The sequence below is a fragment of the Copadichromis virginalis genome, linkage group LG3 (assembly GCF_057382275.1).
Source record: "Copadichromis virginalis isolate Kocher_CV1m ecotype Utaka linkage group LG3, C_Virginalis_male_GT1.1, whole genome shotgun sequence".
Lineage (NCBI taxonomy): Eukaryota > Metazoa > Chordata > Actinopteri > Cichliformes > Cichlidae > Copadichromis > Copadichromis virginalis.
Genome location: NC_140620.1, coordinates 40,371,995 through 40,390,426, shown reverse-complemented (window position 1 = coordinate 40,390,426; position 18,432 = coordinate 40,371,995). Strand labels below are relative to the sequence as shown.

The window sequence follows — 18,432 nt, the reverse complement described above, 5'->3', positions numbered from 1 at the left end:
ATTAAAGTGTGGAAATGTCACATCAGGTGTTCAGCATTAAAGGGGACATGAAACACTACATGTATAAATGCTGATGTACATCATGGAGCCCAGCTCTCAAAAACTGACACAGATGTAACTCTGACTGTGAAGCTTAATTTAAGAAATAAGTGCTTAGAGTTATAAAAAGATGTTCAGCGCCATCTTCTGTCAGTACAGAGCATCACATCACCAGGTCGGTTTGTTTCAGTCAAAAGACTCACATCAGTTTATGCTAAGTAACTAATAGCAGAACCAATAACTCAGTGAAAATAAGGACACTTAAACTAAACATCAGTTTAATGGGGTCACTGTTGTGCTGCTGTCAGCTGCAACAATGAGTTTTATGTTAAAACGGAGGACATACTGTCTGCTTTCACCGTCTGTCTCTTTAGCAGTAAGAGGTTCTGCGCTGTTTGGTTAGCTGCACTGACACAGGAAAATCCAGCTGTTAGCTGTAATGTTCAGGTCTGTGAAGCACTTTATGAACGAGGACTTCATGAAGGAGAGTCTGTTTGACATGTTTTGTGAACGTTACGTTCTTATTTCTTAAATCCAGTTTCACAGACAGTTACATCTGAGTCAGTGTTTGAGAGCAGGGCTCTAAGATGTAAATTATCATTTATACATGTGGTGTTTTTTAACGTCCACTATAAAGGACAAATGTAATTTCATGCATTTGAACCTGCTTTACATACAAGAACATGTTTGAGTAAATATTTAACTATTTTTCACGTAGAACCACTTAACAGTGTCCCAGCTGTAGATCTTCTGTCGTGAGCTGAGAGAAGAAGTGTTTCTATAATCTGCTGCAGAGGACTGTGGAAATGTTTGCTGCATAAATCAGCAGCTACAAACACTGAGAACCTGCCTGGATATCAGCATAAGGACGTGTGTGAGGGGTCACTGGCTGCCCCTGTGTCTGTCCCACCTGTGTTGGAGAACAATAAGGTTTATTATAAAAGCATTGTCTCCCCTTGATGCAAAGTGAAGTTCTGTTTTGTGTTTGAGTCTTTGCAGGTGTGTAATGTTACTGTACCTTATAGGATTTGTTTAGAAGGCGGAGACAGACTCTGCATCTGTGTGGACGAGGAAACCATCTGGTTTTACTTTCATGTAAACATCTGGCCTCAGACACATAACTTATCGTTTGTAATTTGTTCTGTGTTGTAAAGATTTTTTTTGCAAAACATGTGAAGCTGAAACACTTCTCCATCTTCTTCTGTATCAGTAAAAAATCATTAAGACCTCTCCTGGGATACTTGAAACAATGGTGTGTTTTGTACGGTGATGCTGTTACTCGACTAAATCAAACTGACAGAGACTTGAAAAAGTATCATACCCTTTGAACGTTTATACATTTTGTCACCTTACAAACGCCAACTTAAATGTTTTTACGGGGATAGACCAACACAAATAGTGCAGAACTGTGAAGTGGTATGAAAATGATACATGGTTTTCAAAATTTTAAGCAAATAAAACTCTGAAAAGTGTGGCATGCATTTGTTTTCAACCCACCTTCGTCAATACTTTGTAGAGACACTGCTCGCTGCATTTACAGCTGCAAGTCTTTCGGGGTTTGTCTTTACCAGCTTTGCACATCTACAGACTGAAATGTTTGCCAATTATTTGTTGCAAAATGGCTCAAGCTCAGCCAGACTGTGAACAGCAATTTTTCAAGTCTTGCCACAGATGCTCAGTGGGATTTAGGTCTGGACTTTGAGCCATTCTAACACAAGAATATTCTTTGATCTGAACCAGGGGTCGGCTGGTGTCCTGCAGGTTTTAGAGATCACCCTGGTTTGCAGTTGTAGCATGCTTTTTCCATTTTTGGATGATGGATTGAACAATACTCCTTGAGATGTTCAAAGCTTGGGATATTTTTTTATTACCTAACCCTGCTTTAAACTTATCTACAACTTTATCCCTGACCTGTCTGGTGAGTTCCTTGGTCTTCATGATGCTGTTTGTTCACTAATGTTCTCTAACAAACCACTGAGGCCTCCACAGAGCAGCTAAATAGGTGACTTCTGAAGGTAAATGAATGCACTGGATTTTAATGAGGGATATCAGAGTACAGGTGGCTGAAAACAAATGCACGCCACACCTTTCAGATTTTTACTTTTTAAAATTTTGAAAACCATGTATCATTTTCATACCACTTCATAATTATGTGCTACGTTGTGTTGGTCTATCACAGAAAATCTCAATTAAAAAAAAGGTGTCAAAATGTGTAGAAGTGCAACAGGTATGAATACTTTTTCAAGGTACTGTAAGCTCATACTTTGTTCAGATTGATCAGAACTAAATACACAGATTAAAAAAGATGAAAAGAACAAAATAATTTGAATAAATGTATTATTCAAATGGGGGGGAATAAATGTCCCCCCTCCCAGCCCCAAAATTAATTTCATACTAATTAAAAAAACTTTCCAAACCAGGTTTTCTTTTTATAAAATTAACTTTGGTGTACTCACTCTTAGTTCTAAGATCTTTAAACTCAATAAGAGAGGAGGTGATGTCATCGTATTCATCTGAACCTGAAATGTTCATATTTTATTTACAGGTTTGTAAAAACATATCACATGAAATTAGACTCAATAAATCAAAAACAAGTTTCATCTCTAACTGCTCTTTGATTTCCAGCACATATACTGTACCATTTCTGTTTTTCACTTGTGTGACTGATTCATAGACGTCAGCAGTACCTAAAGAAAAAACAAGCCAGGCTCACATTAATCATTTTATTACAGTTACACTAAAGATCAGAGCAAACACAGAAACACTGTGTGAGTCAAAACCAGGACTGTAAGATCTTTAAATGTTCTTTAAAAAACTGCTGAACACAAACTGAACCTGATAAATGTTCGTGTTAATGGAGGTTTAATAAAAGTCAGTATCCATCCATCCATTCGCTTCTGCTTATCCTTTTCAGGGGCGCTGGAGTCTATCCCAGCTGTCATAGGTCGAGAGGCAGGCTACACCCTTAATGTGTGTGTATGTGTTAGTCCCCATAGGGAAATCGTTCCTCTGCATTTAACCCATTCACCCAGTGAAGCAGTGGGCAGCCACCAATGCAGCACCCGGGGAGCAGTGTGTAGGGACGGTACCTTGCTCAGGGGTACCTCAGGGTAGCCGTCCAGTGGAGTTGAACCCCCGACCTTCTGATCATGGGGCCACCACTCTACCTACTGAGCTATCCCTGGACAGGTCGCCAGTCTGTCGCAGGGCTCACACACAGGGACAGACAACCATTCGCACTCACATTCACTCCCACATTCACACCTATGGGCAATTTAGATTGATCAATTAGCCTTTCCCCACTAAAAGTCAATATTAATAATGATAATAAAGATTGTTTTAAATACTGACCATGTTGAAGAGAGCCGTACACATGAGTTTCATCCTGGTTGACTCCATGATTTGTGGAGAAGCCCGGACTGTGACTCTCAGACTGGATCGACCTAAAACAGGAAATAAACACAATTGTCATGGTCCTCGGTCTTTTGACCCAACGGTTTGTGTTTTTCATTATTATGATCTTGTGTTTGTTCTGTTTGTGTACTGGGGTTTAGACTTTTTAGTTCCCAAAGTTTGGTTTCTGTGTTTCCTCTGTTTAGAGTCTGCACTTAGAGTCTCTGTGCATTTCCTGTTTTATTGTGAAGATCCATGTCTTCTGTTAGTGTGTTCAGATTATGTTTTCCCCTGTCTCATCAGTTCAATTTGGTTCAGCTGTGTCTTCCTCCTGTTTGCTATTCCACGTTTCCCTCTGTGTGTATTTATAGTGTGTGTCCTCGTGTGCTTGTTGCTGGTTCGTCTGTGTTCTTTCCCTGCATCATTCTGTGTCGTCCCCAGTGTCTCCCTGCATCATCATTTTGCCTTTGCTGTTTCTGTTTGTTTCACCTCTTTATGAATAAAACTCATTTGCATCTCAGCTGCCTGCATCTTAGGTCCTAATTCTCAGCCTCCACTCATCTGCCACGGCAGACGTGACAACAATAAATTCAAAAGCAACTGATGTTTGTTTAAAATAATAATAAAAAGTATTTTACCAACCTGGTGAAGCAGGAATCTGTAAGATAAGATAAGAATACTTTATTAATCTCAGAGGAAACCAAGCGGTCACAGTGGCTCAAAGACAGTAAGAACAGTAACTGACTAAACTAAATAATATAATATATCACAAAGTATGAATAATAATGCACACCACAAAAAGTAGAGAATTTCAATTCTGTTGTACCAGCTGCAAATGGCAGCATTTCATCGTGTAGTCGATGGATGTTAGTAGCAGCAGGTATAGAGTATTGCACATTGAGATATTTACAGACACCAGTGTGTGCATGTGTGCTTTCACATGATGATGTATGTTGTAGAGTCTGACAGCAGCTGGAAGGAAAGATCTCCTAAATCTCTCCTTCACACTGTGGGTGCAGCAGCCTGTCACTGCAGGAGCTGCTCAGTGCTGTCAGAGTGACCTGCGTGGGGTGGGAGGTGTTATCTAACAGGGGTTACAGCTGAGCCACCATCCTGTCACTGACTACCTCCACTGGGTCATGACGACGTCCCAGAACAGAGCTGGTCTTCTTCATCAGACTGTTCAGATTCTTTCAATTACAATTATTATGTTTAAATGTTTCACTGATATTTTCTGTCATCAGATCAGAATGAATGTTTGAATATTTAAAGTGAATGTAGTAAATAATCTCTGTAAAACTATCTAATAGTGAAATGTTCATATTTTATTTACAGGTTTGTAAAAACATGTCACATTAAATTAGTTTCATTAAATCAAAAACAAGTTTCATCTCTAACTGCTCTTTGCTTTCCAGCACATATACTGTACCATTTCTGTTTTTCACTTGTGTGACTGATTCATAGATGTCAGCAGTACCTAAAGAAAAAACAAGCCAGACTCACATTAACCATTTTATTACAGTTACACTAAAGATCAGAGCAAACACAGAAACACTGTGTGAGTCAAAACCAGGACTGTAAGATCTTTAAATGTTCTTTAAAAAACTGCTGAACACAAACTGAACCTGATAAATGTATTGTGTTAATGGAGGTTTAATAAAAGTCAATATTAACAATGATAATAAAAACTGTTTTTCAATGCTGACCATGTTGAAGAGAGCCGTACTCATGAGTTTCATTCTGGTTGACTCCATGATTTGTGGAGGAGCCCGGACTGTGACTCTCAGACTGGATCGACCTGAAACAGGAAATAAACACAATAAACTCAAAAGTAACTGATGTTTGTTTCAAATTATAATAAAAAGTATTTTACCAACCTGGTGAAGCAGGAATCTGTGAAAGAGACAAATGTTATTACACATGTTTGTCATGTATGAATTGTTCCACTGATATTTTGTGTCATGAGATCAGAATACATGTATATGTGTGAATAATTAAAGTGTATGTAGTAAATAAACTCTCTAATACAGCATGAAAAGAAGAGGCTCTTACACTTGGACTGTCTGCAGCGATACAACAAGAGCAGGAGAATAATAATGAGAGAGACTCCACAAACCAGTCCAACCATCAACCACACAGGAGATGAAGAGCTGTCAGCTCCTGACACAGTTACTGCAACAACAAATAATAATTAATTATTAATAAAGTGTAAAAGAAGAACTCTGAGAGCACAAATCTCTGCTAAGGCAGCTCACTCTGTTGACAGTATTTACTTTTAAAGGAACAATATTGTATTTTCAGTGTATTTTTTTTGTTTTATTTGTACTGTGAGAAGTTTGTAGTTCAGTAAAAATAAGTCCAAAGGCAGATTTGTTTCAACATGACAACAAGAGCAGATGTGAAATGTAAAAGTGAGGTCAGAGGTCAAACAAATGATATTTTAAATCTTTATACAGTATTTTCTATATGTTGACAAGACACAACACCTTTGTAAGAATCATAGTTTTTTATGTCATAAGGATTTTTTTTAGTCATAAAGTTGACCTTGAAGACCTGTAAGCCAAATGTTAATGGATAGTTAACATGACTGCAGCTCGTCAGTGAGGTAACCAGGCAGGTCTGCTGGGATCCTTTCTAGGAAAATAAGGTTTATATGCTAACAGATTTTCCCCTTGTTTCAGTTTCTTCCTGCTTCAAGATTTGTTTTCATGCCATCATTCACCTCCAGTCAGACGCCTGCCACCTTGGATCATTGCCCCCCTATTCACCACCACTGCTGCCCCCCTCAGAGCCTCTTCCTCACTTGCCTGCCTGCCCATCGTTCAGCAGTTTCCACAGACCTCTGCCTTCATCCACTAAACCCAGCTAGTCTGGACTCCAAGTAAGGCATTGTTGCAGCCACTTTATGAACACTCTCTGTCTTGTCACATTCCCTCAGATTTCCTGCCCTAACTGCTCTCTCCTCTCCCACAGATCTGCCGCCCTCACGCTGTTATGTCCGCTCCTCTGGCCTGTCTCTCTCACCTCAGTTAAGATGTTTTTGTAGGACTCACTCATTAAGTTTAGGTTCATTTATGTTTTGTTCTTGTTGACTGAGTCAAAGCTCACAATCTGTTGTGTTAAATAAATTATCCTTTGTTTGATAAAGAAACTGACTCATTACTTCCTCTGCTGTTTCCACCTGAGTCCATCACTTGAGTCCTGAATCACAACAATATTAAACCTGACAATTTAGAGATATTACATAATAGTTTTATAAAGTTCTGACTAAATAGACTCAGGTGGCTTCAAAACATTAAAAGAGATAATATGATGTTATTTCTCAGTCATGAAACTCATTTACAGAAAGACACACTGTTTTGATCCTGCTCACCTTTAACTGACATCCAGCTCTGTGCTGACTCTCTTCCTGAGTACTGACACTTGTAGAAACCTTCATCAGACTTTGACACTGCAGAGATCTTCAGCTCCCCTCGGGTATCATTTTCAATAAGTTTGTCATTGTGATAGAAAAACACATTGGAAAGTATTTTTTGTGTTCTCAAACTGCAGCTCAGATTAACAGAAGCTCCCTCAGTCACAGGATGAACAGGACTCACCAGGATAGGACCATTACCATCATCTGTGAAACAATCACACACAATTGTTTCAGTCAGACCAGCTGGTGCACACTTTGAGAAAAAGCTGTGAGTCGTGTCTCATGATCTACATGCAGATCTGGTTTTCTGAGTGATTATGAGGACTGGAAATATAGTTGGGATGTTCCCTGCAGGAGTCAAATTATTGACGGTGACATTATTGAATGGTTGAAGGTGAAATTGTAAATGTTTGTATGTTTGTGTTATTTTGCATGACGTGTTTCCCAAATTTCTCTGAATTGAGACATTAAAGGTTCATCTAATGTGACGACAGCGATGTTGAGCTTTGTTGAGTTTTATTCTGACAGAGAAAATAAAAAATACTGTTGGCAAATTAAGACAAACTGGATTATGAAAGGATGAAATTAGACAAACAACCAAGAATATTTTGATGCTTTTCTGTCTAAAATTGTCTGAATTTTGTTTTGTTTTTCCACATAGAATTACTTCACATAGAGCAAAGCTGGGACAAATGTTCATGTGACGTCTAAATCATTCAGATCCAAGAAGTAAATGTATAATAACATACTCTGTACAGTGATGTTGACTGCACTGCTGAACTCTCCTGATCCAGACTCACACCAGTACACTCCAGTATCTGACTTTGATGTGTTGAAGTTACATGTGGATCCAGTCATTCTCCTACAGTCAGAGAGTCGGCCATCAGAGAACTTCCTCACTCTCCACTCAGTGAAGTTTCCCTCACAGGTCAGTGAGACAGAGTCAGAGGTGAAGTGTTGCACTCTGTCAGGACTCACTGTGAGAGACGCTGCTGAATGAACATCTGGAAACAACATGCAGTGAAGAGACAAAGCTCACAGATGTTAGGATTCAAAAGATCACAGTGAAAATATTTGTTTGTTTGAAGCTTTTGTTTTGAAAATCAAATTTAATAGTTCAATATGATAAAGTGTTTGTTTGGTGAGACAACACTGAGTCTGACAACAAGCCCTGAATCACACAGACAGTCAAATCAATGGAAAACAAAGGAGCCGAATACTGACATGTTTAAGATGATCTAACCCACATGCTTTATCTGCTGGCAGCTCATGTAGAGCTTGGTACAGGTCATGTGACATCATGAGCTTTGAGTCATCACTCTCAGCATCATCCACCTGATACAGATCACTCTGAACACACTTCAGTCATTTGCTGTAATGTTTCTGTCATAATTCTGTGATATTGTCTGTTTCACAGATTCCTTCTACAGTGAGATATTTTGCAGCAGCAGGACCAAAACTAAAAACCTTTGAAGTATATTTTAAATGAACAATAACAGCAGCTGTTATTTGTGACGTCTTCTTCTAGCGTCCATCTGTAGTCAGTGTTTCTCTTGTATTTGTCAGAGCTGTTAACCTGCCTGCTGACATCTTTGTTTCTTTATTAACTATATTTGACTTTTTTATCTGAACACCTACCTGAGCACTAAACAAAGAGTCTTAACTGTGTAAATCCTGTCTGTGCACTAAGTAAAAATAATCACTACAAACAGAAACATGAGTTTAAATATCAAAACATTTAAAATCTCATAGATGTCTTTTGTTTTTCATGTTATCACATTAAATAAAAACTGAAAAATAAGAAAAGGAAACGAAGAAATTCAGTTTGGTTTGATCACAGAGAGAAAGGAAAACATTCAGTTCAGTTCTTCTTTTGGGAAGTTTTAATATAAACGGAGATAAATGGTTGTCATGGAGATGAGATTTTAATGGTCTAAATGTTGTTGAATAAAAATGATGACCTAACATGAACTTATTGAAAGGACAGAGAGAAACAAACTGACCTGCAGACCAGACAAACTTTGGTTGACTGTGATCAGTGTGATACTCTGGGTCTCCTCTTCCAGCTCTGCACACATATCCTGCTGTGTGTGTCTGTCCATGAATGATGTAGGAGTTGTTTGCAGTCCCACTGCCATCAGGTAGCAGCTCATAACTGGAGGATTTATAGTTGAATGTTTTCAGATCAGGAACAGCTTTATACCAGTAGAAGCTCCATCCTGCAGACGGATGTTCAACCTCACAGTTCAGAGTTACTGAGGCTCCAGGACTCAGCCATGATGGAGACACAGTGAGGACAGGACGGGGTTCATCTGTTCAACAAAGATTTTCTCTCAGTGAACATGTAGTACAGTCTCTGAACAGTGAGCTCAGTTTATACAAAGAATAATAATCTCAGTCTATATGAACAGAAACACATTTTACAAAGTGTTCAAACAGCTTAAAGCAAATATGACTTACTGTCAGAAACTGTCAGTGTGACTGAATCACTCCACTCTGTTGTTTCATGCTGTGAACTTTTCATTCTGCCCTTACAGCGATAGTTTCCACTGATCAATGATGAAGCAGATCTAATCCTGTATTCATTTTGATTTGGAGGTTTTATGGTGCTGTTTGCTTCCCACTCATAATTCCACTCAGTGTCTCCTCCGTGGATCTCACATCTGACAGTGATCGTCTCTCCTCTGTATATCTCAGACCAGTTTGGATGCAGAGTCACAACAGGCCTGATTGAGACTGTTAATGTTCAAGAAAGTACAATAAAAACACATGAAAGACAAAAGGTTCAGTTACCATCAGATGTAGTGCTTTGTAGGAAGTTACATTTACACTCACCAGTTGTGTCAATCCTGACTGACTGACTCCACTCTGTGTAGTAAACTGGTTCTCCTCTTCCTCCTCTGCAGCTGTAGCGTCCTCCCTCTGAGACACTGATTTGTTCATTTGTCACAGGTTGATAAGATTTGCCATCTGTGTACCAGTAGTATTTCCATCCAGATGATGATGATGATGATGATGATGATGATGATATTGGTGATGATGATGATGGGTTCACAGAGCAGGTCAGGGTCACACTGCCCCCTACTGGAACAGCTGTCCTATCAGCTCTCAGTTCAGCCTTTGGTTTCGCTGCAGTTCAGTTTAGAACAAGAACATAAAAGTAAAAAGGACTGTATCAGAACAATTTAAAGATGGAAATATGTAAATGATCAAATATCATGAAACCCTAGTTAAGATGAAACAAACTGTGTCACACATAATATTCTGTATTTCTGTTTTGATCAGCACAGTGTTAGTTTTTTATATTTGCCTTTGCTAAAATTACACAAGTACAGCAGCAACAGAAAGGCTGAAAAACAAAAGAGTGAAGGTTTCACAATTGTTGAAACAAAGTTCAGAGCTCAAACTGACTGAAATGCTGTGGAAGAACCTAGAGAGCGATACATAAACACATCCCTACAAACTTAAATGACAGTGGGCCAAAATACGACTGCTGCTACTGCTGCGAGACAATAGAGCAAAGTGGGGCAGGAGAATGGCAATAGAGCGTATAACACTATCTAAGCTGTACTATCAACTATAAATAAAGAAAATAAATAAGTACAAAAAACAAACAAACAAAAAAAAACGGCGACTGGATCTGATTGTATTTTGAACATCTGAGAATTGCTTCTAAATGAATGTGAGCAGTTATCATTTCATTGGTGTTATTTTGTACTTCTGTTTTTGGTGTATTGTTCCTTTATCACATGTACCAGTGACAGCCAATCAGTGTAACCACAGCGAGCAACAGAAACCTGAGTGAGGGGAAGAGATTCAACAACAAAGCAAGTTGTGAACAGATGCATTTTTATTTCCAGTCTTTCACAGTGATGGTGTCCAACTTCAGTCCTTGTGGATAAAATCTGTTTGATGGAGTTTAAATGAGGATTTGGTGAGTCACAGTTGGTTTGCTTTGGTGTCAGTTAGCACGTTATGTGCTTGTTCTTTACTAAATCTGATGTGGAAGCCTCTGATAGCTAAGATGAGACCTAGTATGTGTGTTTTATATTCTTTTGCTGTGGAAGCTGACATTTCCTGTTGCACAGATGTCTTTAGGCCACAATAATAAGCACAGTGAACATCACCGCTGACATTACAGGGAGGGAGCAGTTTGGATGTGATTTCCAGCTGAGCTGTTAGGAATGCTGGAATAAGACTCCAGTGTTTGTGTTGCAAAACAGATCAGGTTTATTAGCCGAGTGCAGATCTTGGCGCTGAAACCTGAGACTGTCGAACCTCGATGGTGATCCACGCCTAGGAGATGTGAACTTCCACTAAAGTCTTCTGTTCCTGCTGGATCAACTCATATTCCAGAGATCAGGGAACTGACTCACACTTCTGAACTGTGATACGACTCCACCATAAACTCTGTTACTGCAACACACAGAGGATTTAATCCAAGAACTGATTCCACACCAGACTGTGACTGTGGAAGGTTTCTCTGTAAATCTGTGGACAGCTGATTTTGTGCTTTCAGTGTTGTAATTCCATTCATTGTGTTGGTGTTGCACTGTGTTACTGACTATTCCTAACCAGCCACTCTGCAGGTCTAGTGAGTGACTTTTACTTTTATTTATATTATTCTATGACTTTGATTATAAATTAATGTGCACTGGAAGGTTTTTCTATATTTCAGTTTTCTGTTCCCCATAAACAAAGTTCTGCTCTTTGGTCTGTTATTTTAGGGCTGCTAGTTGTAAAGTGCTCGTGTGAACTGAGATTCTAGTTTTAGCTATCTGTAAATGTCTCCAGTGCAACAAGAAGATGACCGGAGAATAAAAACAAACATTTCATTCAAAAGCACGAAAGAAACAGCTGCAAAGCTTTAAGAGAAACAAGTGTTTTCACTTATTTTAATAAAACAGATAATCTGGATGAAACATCTTCAACTTACTGTGAAAAACTGTCAGTGTGACTGAATCACTCCACTCTGTTGTTTCATGCTGTGAACTTTTCATTCTGCCCTTACAGAGATAGTTTCCACTGTTGGATGATGAAGCAGATCTAATCCTGTATTCATTTTGATTTGGAGGTTTTCTGATGCTGTTTGCTTCCCACTCATAATCCCACTCAGTGTCTCCTCCATGGATCTCACATCTGACAGTGATCGTCTCTCCTCCGTATATCTCAGACCAGTTTGGATACAGAGTCACAACAGGCCTGTTTGAGACTGTTCATGTTCAAGAAAGTACAATAAAAACACATGAATGACAAAAGGTTCAGTTACCATCAGATGTAGTGCTTTGTGGGAAATTTAAAGTTTGAACTCACCAATTTTGTCAATCCAGACTGACTGACTCAACTCTGTGTAGTAAACTGGTTCTCCTCTTCCTCCTATGCAGCTGTAGCGTCCTCCCTCTGAGACACTGATTTGTCCATTTGTCACAGGTTGATAAGATTTCCCATCTGTGTACCAGTAGTATTTCCATCCAGATGATGATGATAATGATGAGGATGATGATGGTGATGATGATGATGGTGGGCTCACAGAGCAGGTCAGGGTCACACTGCCCCCTGCTGGAACAGCTGTCCTATCAGCTCTCAGTTCAGCCTTTGGTTTCACTGCAGTTCAGTTTAGAACAAGAACATAAAAGTAAAAATGACTGAATCAGAACAATTTAAAGATGGAAATATGTGAATGATCAAATATCATGAAACCCTAGTTAAGATGAAACAAACTGTGTCACACATAATATTCTGTATTTCTGTTTTGATCAGCACAGGGTTAGTTTTTTATATTTGACTTTGTGTTTTTACAGTTCATTACATACATGGACAGTTCAAATAATTAATTTGAAACATGACTGAGTTTATTGATCAGTAATCCAAAAATAACCCAGGTTTATATGATCTGATTGTATTTTGCACATTTGAAAATTCTTCCTAAATGAATTTGAGCAGGATTAAATTCATTGGTATTATTTTGTACTTCTGTTTTTAGTGTATTGTTCCTTTGTCAAATGTACCAGTAACAGCCAATCAGTGTAACCACAGCGAGCAGGAGAAACCTGAGTGAGGGGAAGAGATTCAACACCAGAGCAAGTTGTGAACAGATGCATTTTTATTTCCAGTCTTTTGACAGTGATGTCTTTTATTCATAAGCAGGAATGAAAAAGCTACAAAGCTGTAAGAAAAACCCATTTTTCACTTATTTTAATAAAACAGATAATCTGGATGAAACATCTCCAACTTACATGATACAGTCAGTGTGATGGTTTCACTCCACTCTGTTAACAAATACCCCCTTCTGCCCCGACAGCTGTACAATCCACTGTCAGACTCAGTAACTGTGATGATTCTGTATTCATTGGATGTTGGAGGTGTGTTTAACTTGTTAGGTCTCCATTCATACGTCCACTGAGCTCCTTCAACTTCCTGAATCTCACATCTGACAGTGACTGTCTCACCGCTGTATATCTGAGTCCAGGATGGCTGCAGGGTCACAGTGGGCTTACTGGGAACTGTTCACATAAGAATGATCCAGTTAGGAGAGAAACATGAAAACTCTGCTGTTTATAACATAAGAGTAGAGTCACTGCAAAACAGCTGATTCACAGACAGTTTGGAGACTGAACATCAAAACAAAGTCACAATAAAACAATTTATAGCTTTCACACTTTAACACAACATTTTAATATTAAATGTATTCGAATTTACTTTGTAAAGTTATATTTTATTTATATTCTAAAACTCACAGATTTTTCTGCTTTAATTTTACTTTGAGGTTAAAATCAGCGTGGAGAGCCAGAACACTGATGACGCTCTTTCAAAGCAATCAATAAAATGTTGAAGTGAGTTCTAAAACATACTGGGAGCCAGAAAATTATTAACCTATCACCACAAAATAATGTTTGCTTCACACGGTACTTTTAAATGATTATGTTTCATAGTGTTAGTTTTGTTTTGTTTTTTCAACAAAGAAGAAAATCTGCCTCTCCCTTCCTATTTTCATGACCAGAAGCAACTTATCAGCTGACCTTAGAGTTCTGTTTGGAGTTTGTTTAGTTAAAAGATCAGAGACTAAACAATCATTATAGCCTGACTGCTACCAAAATAAAGCATATTACACTAGCCTGGATGAAATAAATGCATGAGTTACTTTCTCAAACTGAGCAGATGACAAAACGTCTATCATTTTTGCAAAGGCCCTCAGGAGGCAGAGTCTGGCTTCTACAACTGAATTTATTTATTTCTCAAATGAGGAACTGTCATCAAAGATCACCCCCAGAGTTTTTACAAAGGGAGGTCTGAACTTTTTCAGAGGAACAAGGTTACACTTACAAAACGAGGGTCAGGAGATTTAAAAATTACAATCTGTTTTTTGATTGTTTACATTCCAAAAATGTATTGGCAACCATGATTTTATGTCATCACAGCAGTCTAGCAAAACTTTTAAATGGACTGTAAAACTTTTTTTTAATGCCATCTGTTGGAAGGGTGTTTTATAGGAGTTTGATGGGCAGCAAACATAAAAAGAGTTAGAATGCTGATTCCAAAGAAAAGGGTGGAAATAAAATCCTTGTTTAGCTTGAGGGGATGATAAACAAGCACAGGAGGAGACAGATCCACCATAAATAATTATAGTTCAGAGCTGCCATAAATATCAGCAGTGAGGTGTTGGCATATAAAAGGGTTCAAATAGATGCAAGACCTCTGCTGTGACCAGGTTCCTGCAGGAAGCTGCCTGTGACTGTTGCAGGTGGTGAGAGCTTTCAGTCAGCTGAAAGAATTAAAACCTTTTTTTAGTTCCACCAGGTCTCAGCACAGAGACACATTTTAATTTGTTTTACTTTGTTTAAAAATGTATATCCAAAGAATTATTTAGGTTATATTTGCCACTATTTAATAACATAATTACAAACCTTTAAGCAGTAAAAATGTCTTCTGCACCATTTTATAGAGAAGAATTTAAATTTCAATCATTAAAAATAAAAACAATTAATGAATGGTTTGTACACATGTCATGGGTCTTGTACAAAATTTAAAAAAATTAAAAAACAGTACATCTATGCAGAATATGCATCCATGTCTGCACAGCATTATTATTTTTAGGATTGGCATGGTTTGCAATATTAAGGTGGTCTCTGTGGTACCAATGAATCCAGGTGTGAGGACATAAGATGTAAAATAGTGTCTTTGTCTTTAAAGACTTATTTTTTTATTCTTATTTTGATCAAAACTGATCAAATAAAAATATTTCATAAGCAGACTGATAATTTTGACTTTGAAAATCAACAATACATTTTAAAAAATAAATTAAACCAAGTGATTCAATAATCTTTATATTCCAGTATTTGCTTTTTTTTCTAAATCTTTACATTTACATATTACACATTTATGAACACATAATCCATGAGTCATCAGTTAGCTGTTGTTTCCTAACAATGTTGTTAAACCTCCAGTGATGGATTCAAAGCTGGAGGCTGCTCTGCTCTCATAAACTGTTCATAAAATGTGAAATACAAAGTTTTTATGTAGCACCAAAGTCAAAACTGGCAAAGAAAAACTAAGAGTAAAGGTTCAGTAACCAGGAAAGGAGCACAAACTGTTTTTTAAATCACTCTAAAAAGACAAAACAGCACCATGAACTCCTCTGTGTCTGTAAGTGATCTGAAGACTGAACAAAGGTGAAACAATGTACTGAGCCTAATAATTAATAATTTGACAGATTTAGTGGTTTAAGTACTGGTGGTTAGTAAATATTGATTTCCATTACAATTTGGAGAAGACCTTTTTCAATTCTCAACATTTTTTTAAACTCATCAGTTTCCTGAATAATGACTGAATCGCTTTTAGTTGTGACTAAATTCGTGTTTCTTCTCCTTCCTCTGCAGGTGTAGATGCCTCCATCAGAGACAGAGATTGCACTCTTAGAGCTAAAAGAGATGATCTCATTTTCAGATGAGGTTTTTCTGAACAGAGTAATTCACCTCACAGGTCAGTGTCACACTGCCCCCTGCTGGTGTGGTTGTGCTGTATGCTGTCAGAGTGGCCTTGACTTTAAGTTCTGTAACTTAGACAAATATGAGGCTATTATTGTGGTCCTTTTAGTGGAAGAAGGAAGGAAAATAATAATAATAATAATAATAATAATAATAATAATAATAATAATAATAATAATAATAAATCCGAGCAATAGTAATAAGTGTGCCTTTTGGCATAGGCACACTTAATAAAACTGAACTTTAATATCTAAATAGTCTAAAAATGGAAACATACAAAGAATCAAAACGTAAAACTAGAAATAAATAAACTGTCAATAGAAACAACTAAGAGATGAACACACATGAGTGTTCACAGATGCTCTGACAAAGACTGACAAGACACAGCAGGACTATTTAAACATGACTGGGAATGAGAAACAGTTAAAAACAAACAGGAAAATCATAAAAGAGGAAGAAAAATAACACAAAGTAGGAAAGAAAACAAACCTTTAAATTAAAGAGGAAATAATTTTTAAAAAAACTAAACAAAGATGGGGAAGAAGCACTCAGACTAAAATGATGAAACACCATGACAGTCATAAATGAATAAATCTATATCGATGGCACTTTGTCCAGTTTGTTTTACTTGTTACTCTTCTGTATGTGAAGTCTTATTCATTTATGACTTGAACAACTTTCAGAGGTTTTTTCAAGAGGACACTGAGGCAGACAGCACACCATGACACTATAAATAACTGAGAGTAAAAATTCATAATAAGACTGATTAAAGTCTTCAGGCAGGACTTTAACTGACTGATCTGTGGTTGAGTCTGTTTTCAGATTAGAGTTACCTGCATTTACCCTAAACTCATCACGCTGTGCTGTAATAAATTAGATTGATCCTCCAGTTCATCAGCATCTTGTGAATCATAACTGTGATCTGTGAGGATGGACAGATAAATACTCATGAAAAGGAAATCAGTCAGTTTCACGGCAACAAACTCTAGTAAATATAAAGTTTGTGTATCGGCTGAGAGAAACATCTGCTCACATGGTTGCACTCTTGATATGATCATTTTAGTATTTTAACCAATAAATGCAGTGGAGTGTGAGCTGTATCATATACAATATTTTGTCCCTCAGGTTATTCCTGAAATATAGTTTGTTTCAACTTTGTTATATGACGGGTCACATTTATTCATCTGCTTCTTCCTGGTCTGCTCATGTCAAAGTCCGCCATCTAGTGGTTAAATGGAGGAAGTGCCAAGTAATGGCTAGAGCTCCCTGTCTGTGATAGTTCTGCATCTGCTGCTCTTGAGATGGGATAAAGTGTAAGTTTGGGGAGATGATGGATTGTTTCTACATATTAGTGCTCTGTCCTTCTTGTGGGTCTGTGAAGTTTGTTACATTACTACTGTAAGCTAACTGTTAGTGCTTTGTTTTGCCTGTTAGCATAAAACATGTCAGCATGTGGTATTTGTATTTACGTCACTTGACAGGCTTTGTCCATTTATTGTTAATGTTATGATCTTGCATTGGTCATGTGACATTTGTGCATCTACACTGAGATTAAATGTACCTGCTCTGCTTTGTTGTTACAGTTTTACAGACTGAAAGTGGTACAAATGGTACATCAGTAAAAGCTGTGAAGAACGCCACAGTCTCCACATGGAGCGCTTACTGAAGCCATTTATGTTTAACTGCACAGGCTGAATAGAAGCATTGAGTCTGTGCAGAAGATAACATGTAAACACAGGGAGGATATTATTGAGCACATTATAGGACATAACAGCTACATATATGAACAGGAAGAAAATAATCATTTCTTACCTTCAGCATTTCCACAGATGACAGTACTGAGCACTAAAATAATCAATAAAACCTCATCAGACATTATACAATCAAACTGTTGTAACACAGTGTGCAACTATAAGTGATGCAAAAAGCAGCAGTGTATCAAACATTTAAACACTTAAAGAATCACAAGTCTGCTTTGTTCCAGCTCTCAGGTAAACAGGTTAAAGCAGTGACTCACTGTAATTCTCACAGATCAGAAACATTTTCTTTAATCGCTGCCGTTCAAACAATGTCAGACGTGTACTTACAGAAAAAGCCCATCATGCAGAGCAAAGAGTGCCCCATCGTCACATCCAGCCTGCTGCACTCTGATCCTCAGATAATCAAACAGTTTTAGTTTGCAGATAAAGAGAAGTTGTGTTTAATATAGATACAACAAGAGTTTTTCTACAGGCTCTTATTCTGATTGGTCTCTCTGTCCTTCCTGCCGTTACACACAAAACTCAAACAGCTCCTGTAGCTTTGACCGCAGCAGTTGGTTGACATGTTTATATTTCCTGTCCACTGCAAACATAGAAGCTTGTTTCTTTTGTTGTGTTGTTTCCTTTTTCTATAATATAAAATGTTGTTGTGTTGCTTCATGTAAGTATGTTTTGCCCGTTTGGGGGATTTTTTGGCTGCAATATCCACTAATATTTGTCTCCTGGCAGGTTTCTGCAGACTGGGAGTCACTGAGAGTGAATATACCAAAACAGCTTTTCTACTTCGGTGCCTGTATTTTCACTAAAGCCTTTTTAAATCATTTTTCTCCTTTTAATT

The 18,432-nt window shown here is 37.8% G+C and overlaps 1 protein-coding gene and 1 long non-coding RNA gene across 2 annotated transcripts; both read right to left on the bottom strand.

The window, feature by feature from the left end:
* Positions 1-2,501: 2,501 nt before the first annotated feature.
* On the bottom strand, positions 2,502-3,570 carry LOC146714744 (uncharacterized). Its single transcript, XR_014918848.1, has 3 exons — positions 3,391-3,570; positions 2,679-2,726; positions 2,502-2,558 (listed from the first exon to the last, which is right to left on the bottom strand). It is a non-coding gene; the product is annotated as an uncharacterized LOC146714744 (long non-coding RNA).
* A 3,052-nt stretch (positions 3,571-6,622) lies between these two features.
* LOC146714743 (high affinity immunoglobulin gamma Fc receptor I-like) lies at positions 6,623-17,985 on the bottom strand. The gene is made up of 7 exons (XM_085440392.1): positions 17,919-17,985; positions 15,846-15,890; positions 13,087-13,353; positions 8,854-9,162; positions 7,600-7,854; positions 6,806-7,054; positions 6,623-6,633 (listed from the first exon to the last, which is right to left on the bottom strand). The coding sequence occupies exons 1-7, from the start codon at positions 17,956-17,958 to the stop codon at positions 6,623-6,625; spliced, it is 1,176 nt and encodes a 391-aa protein (XP_085296518.1). The 5' UTR covers positions 17,959-17,985.
* Positions 17,986-18,432: the final 447 nt, after the last annotated feature.

Coding starts and splice junctions, on each gene's coding strand:
- LOC146714743 (XM_085440392.1), bottom strand. CDS start 17,958: ATGGGGCACTCTTTGCTCTGCATGATGGGCTTTTTCTGTA. Junction 7,855..8,853: donor AAAGTTTGTCTGGTCTGCAG/GTCAGTTTGTTT, acceptor TGTTGTTTCCAG/ATGTTCATTCAGCAGCGTCT. Junction 7,055..7,599: donor AGTCAACATCACTGTACAGA/GTATGTTATTAT, acceptor ATTGTTTCACAG/ATGATGGTAATGGTCCTATC.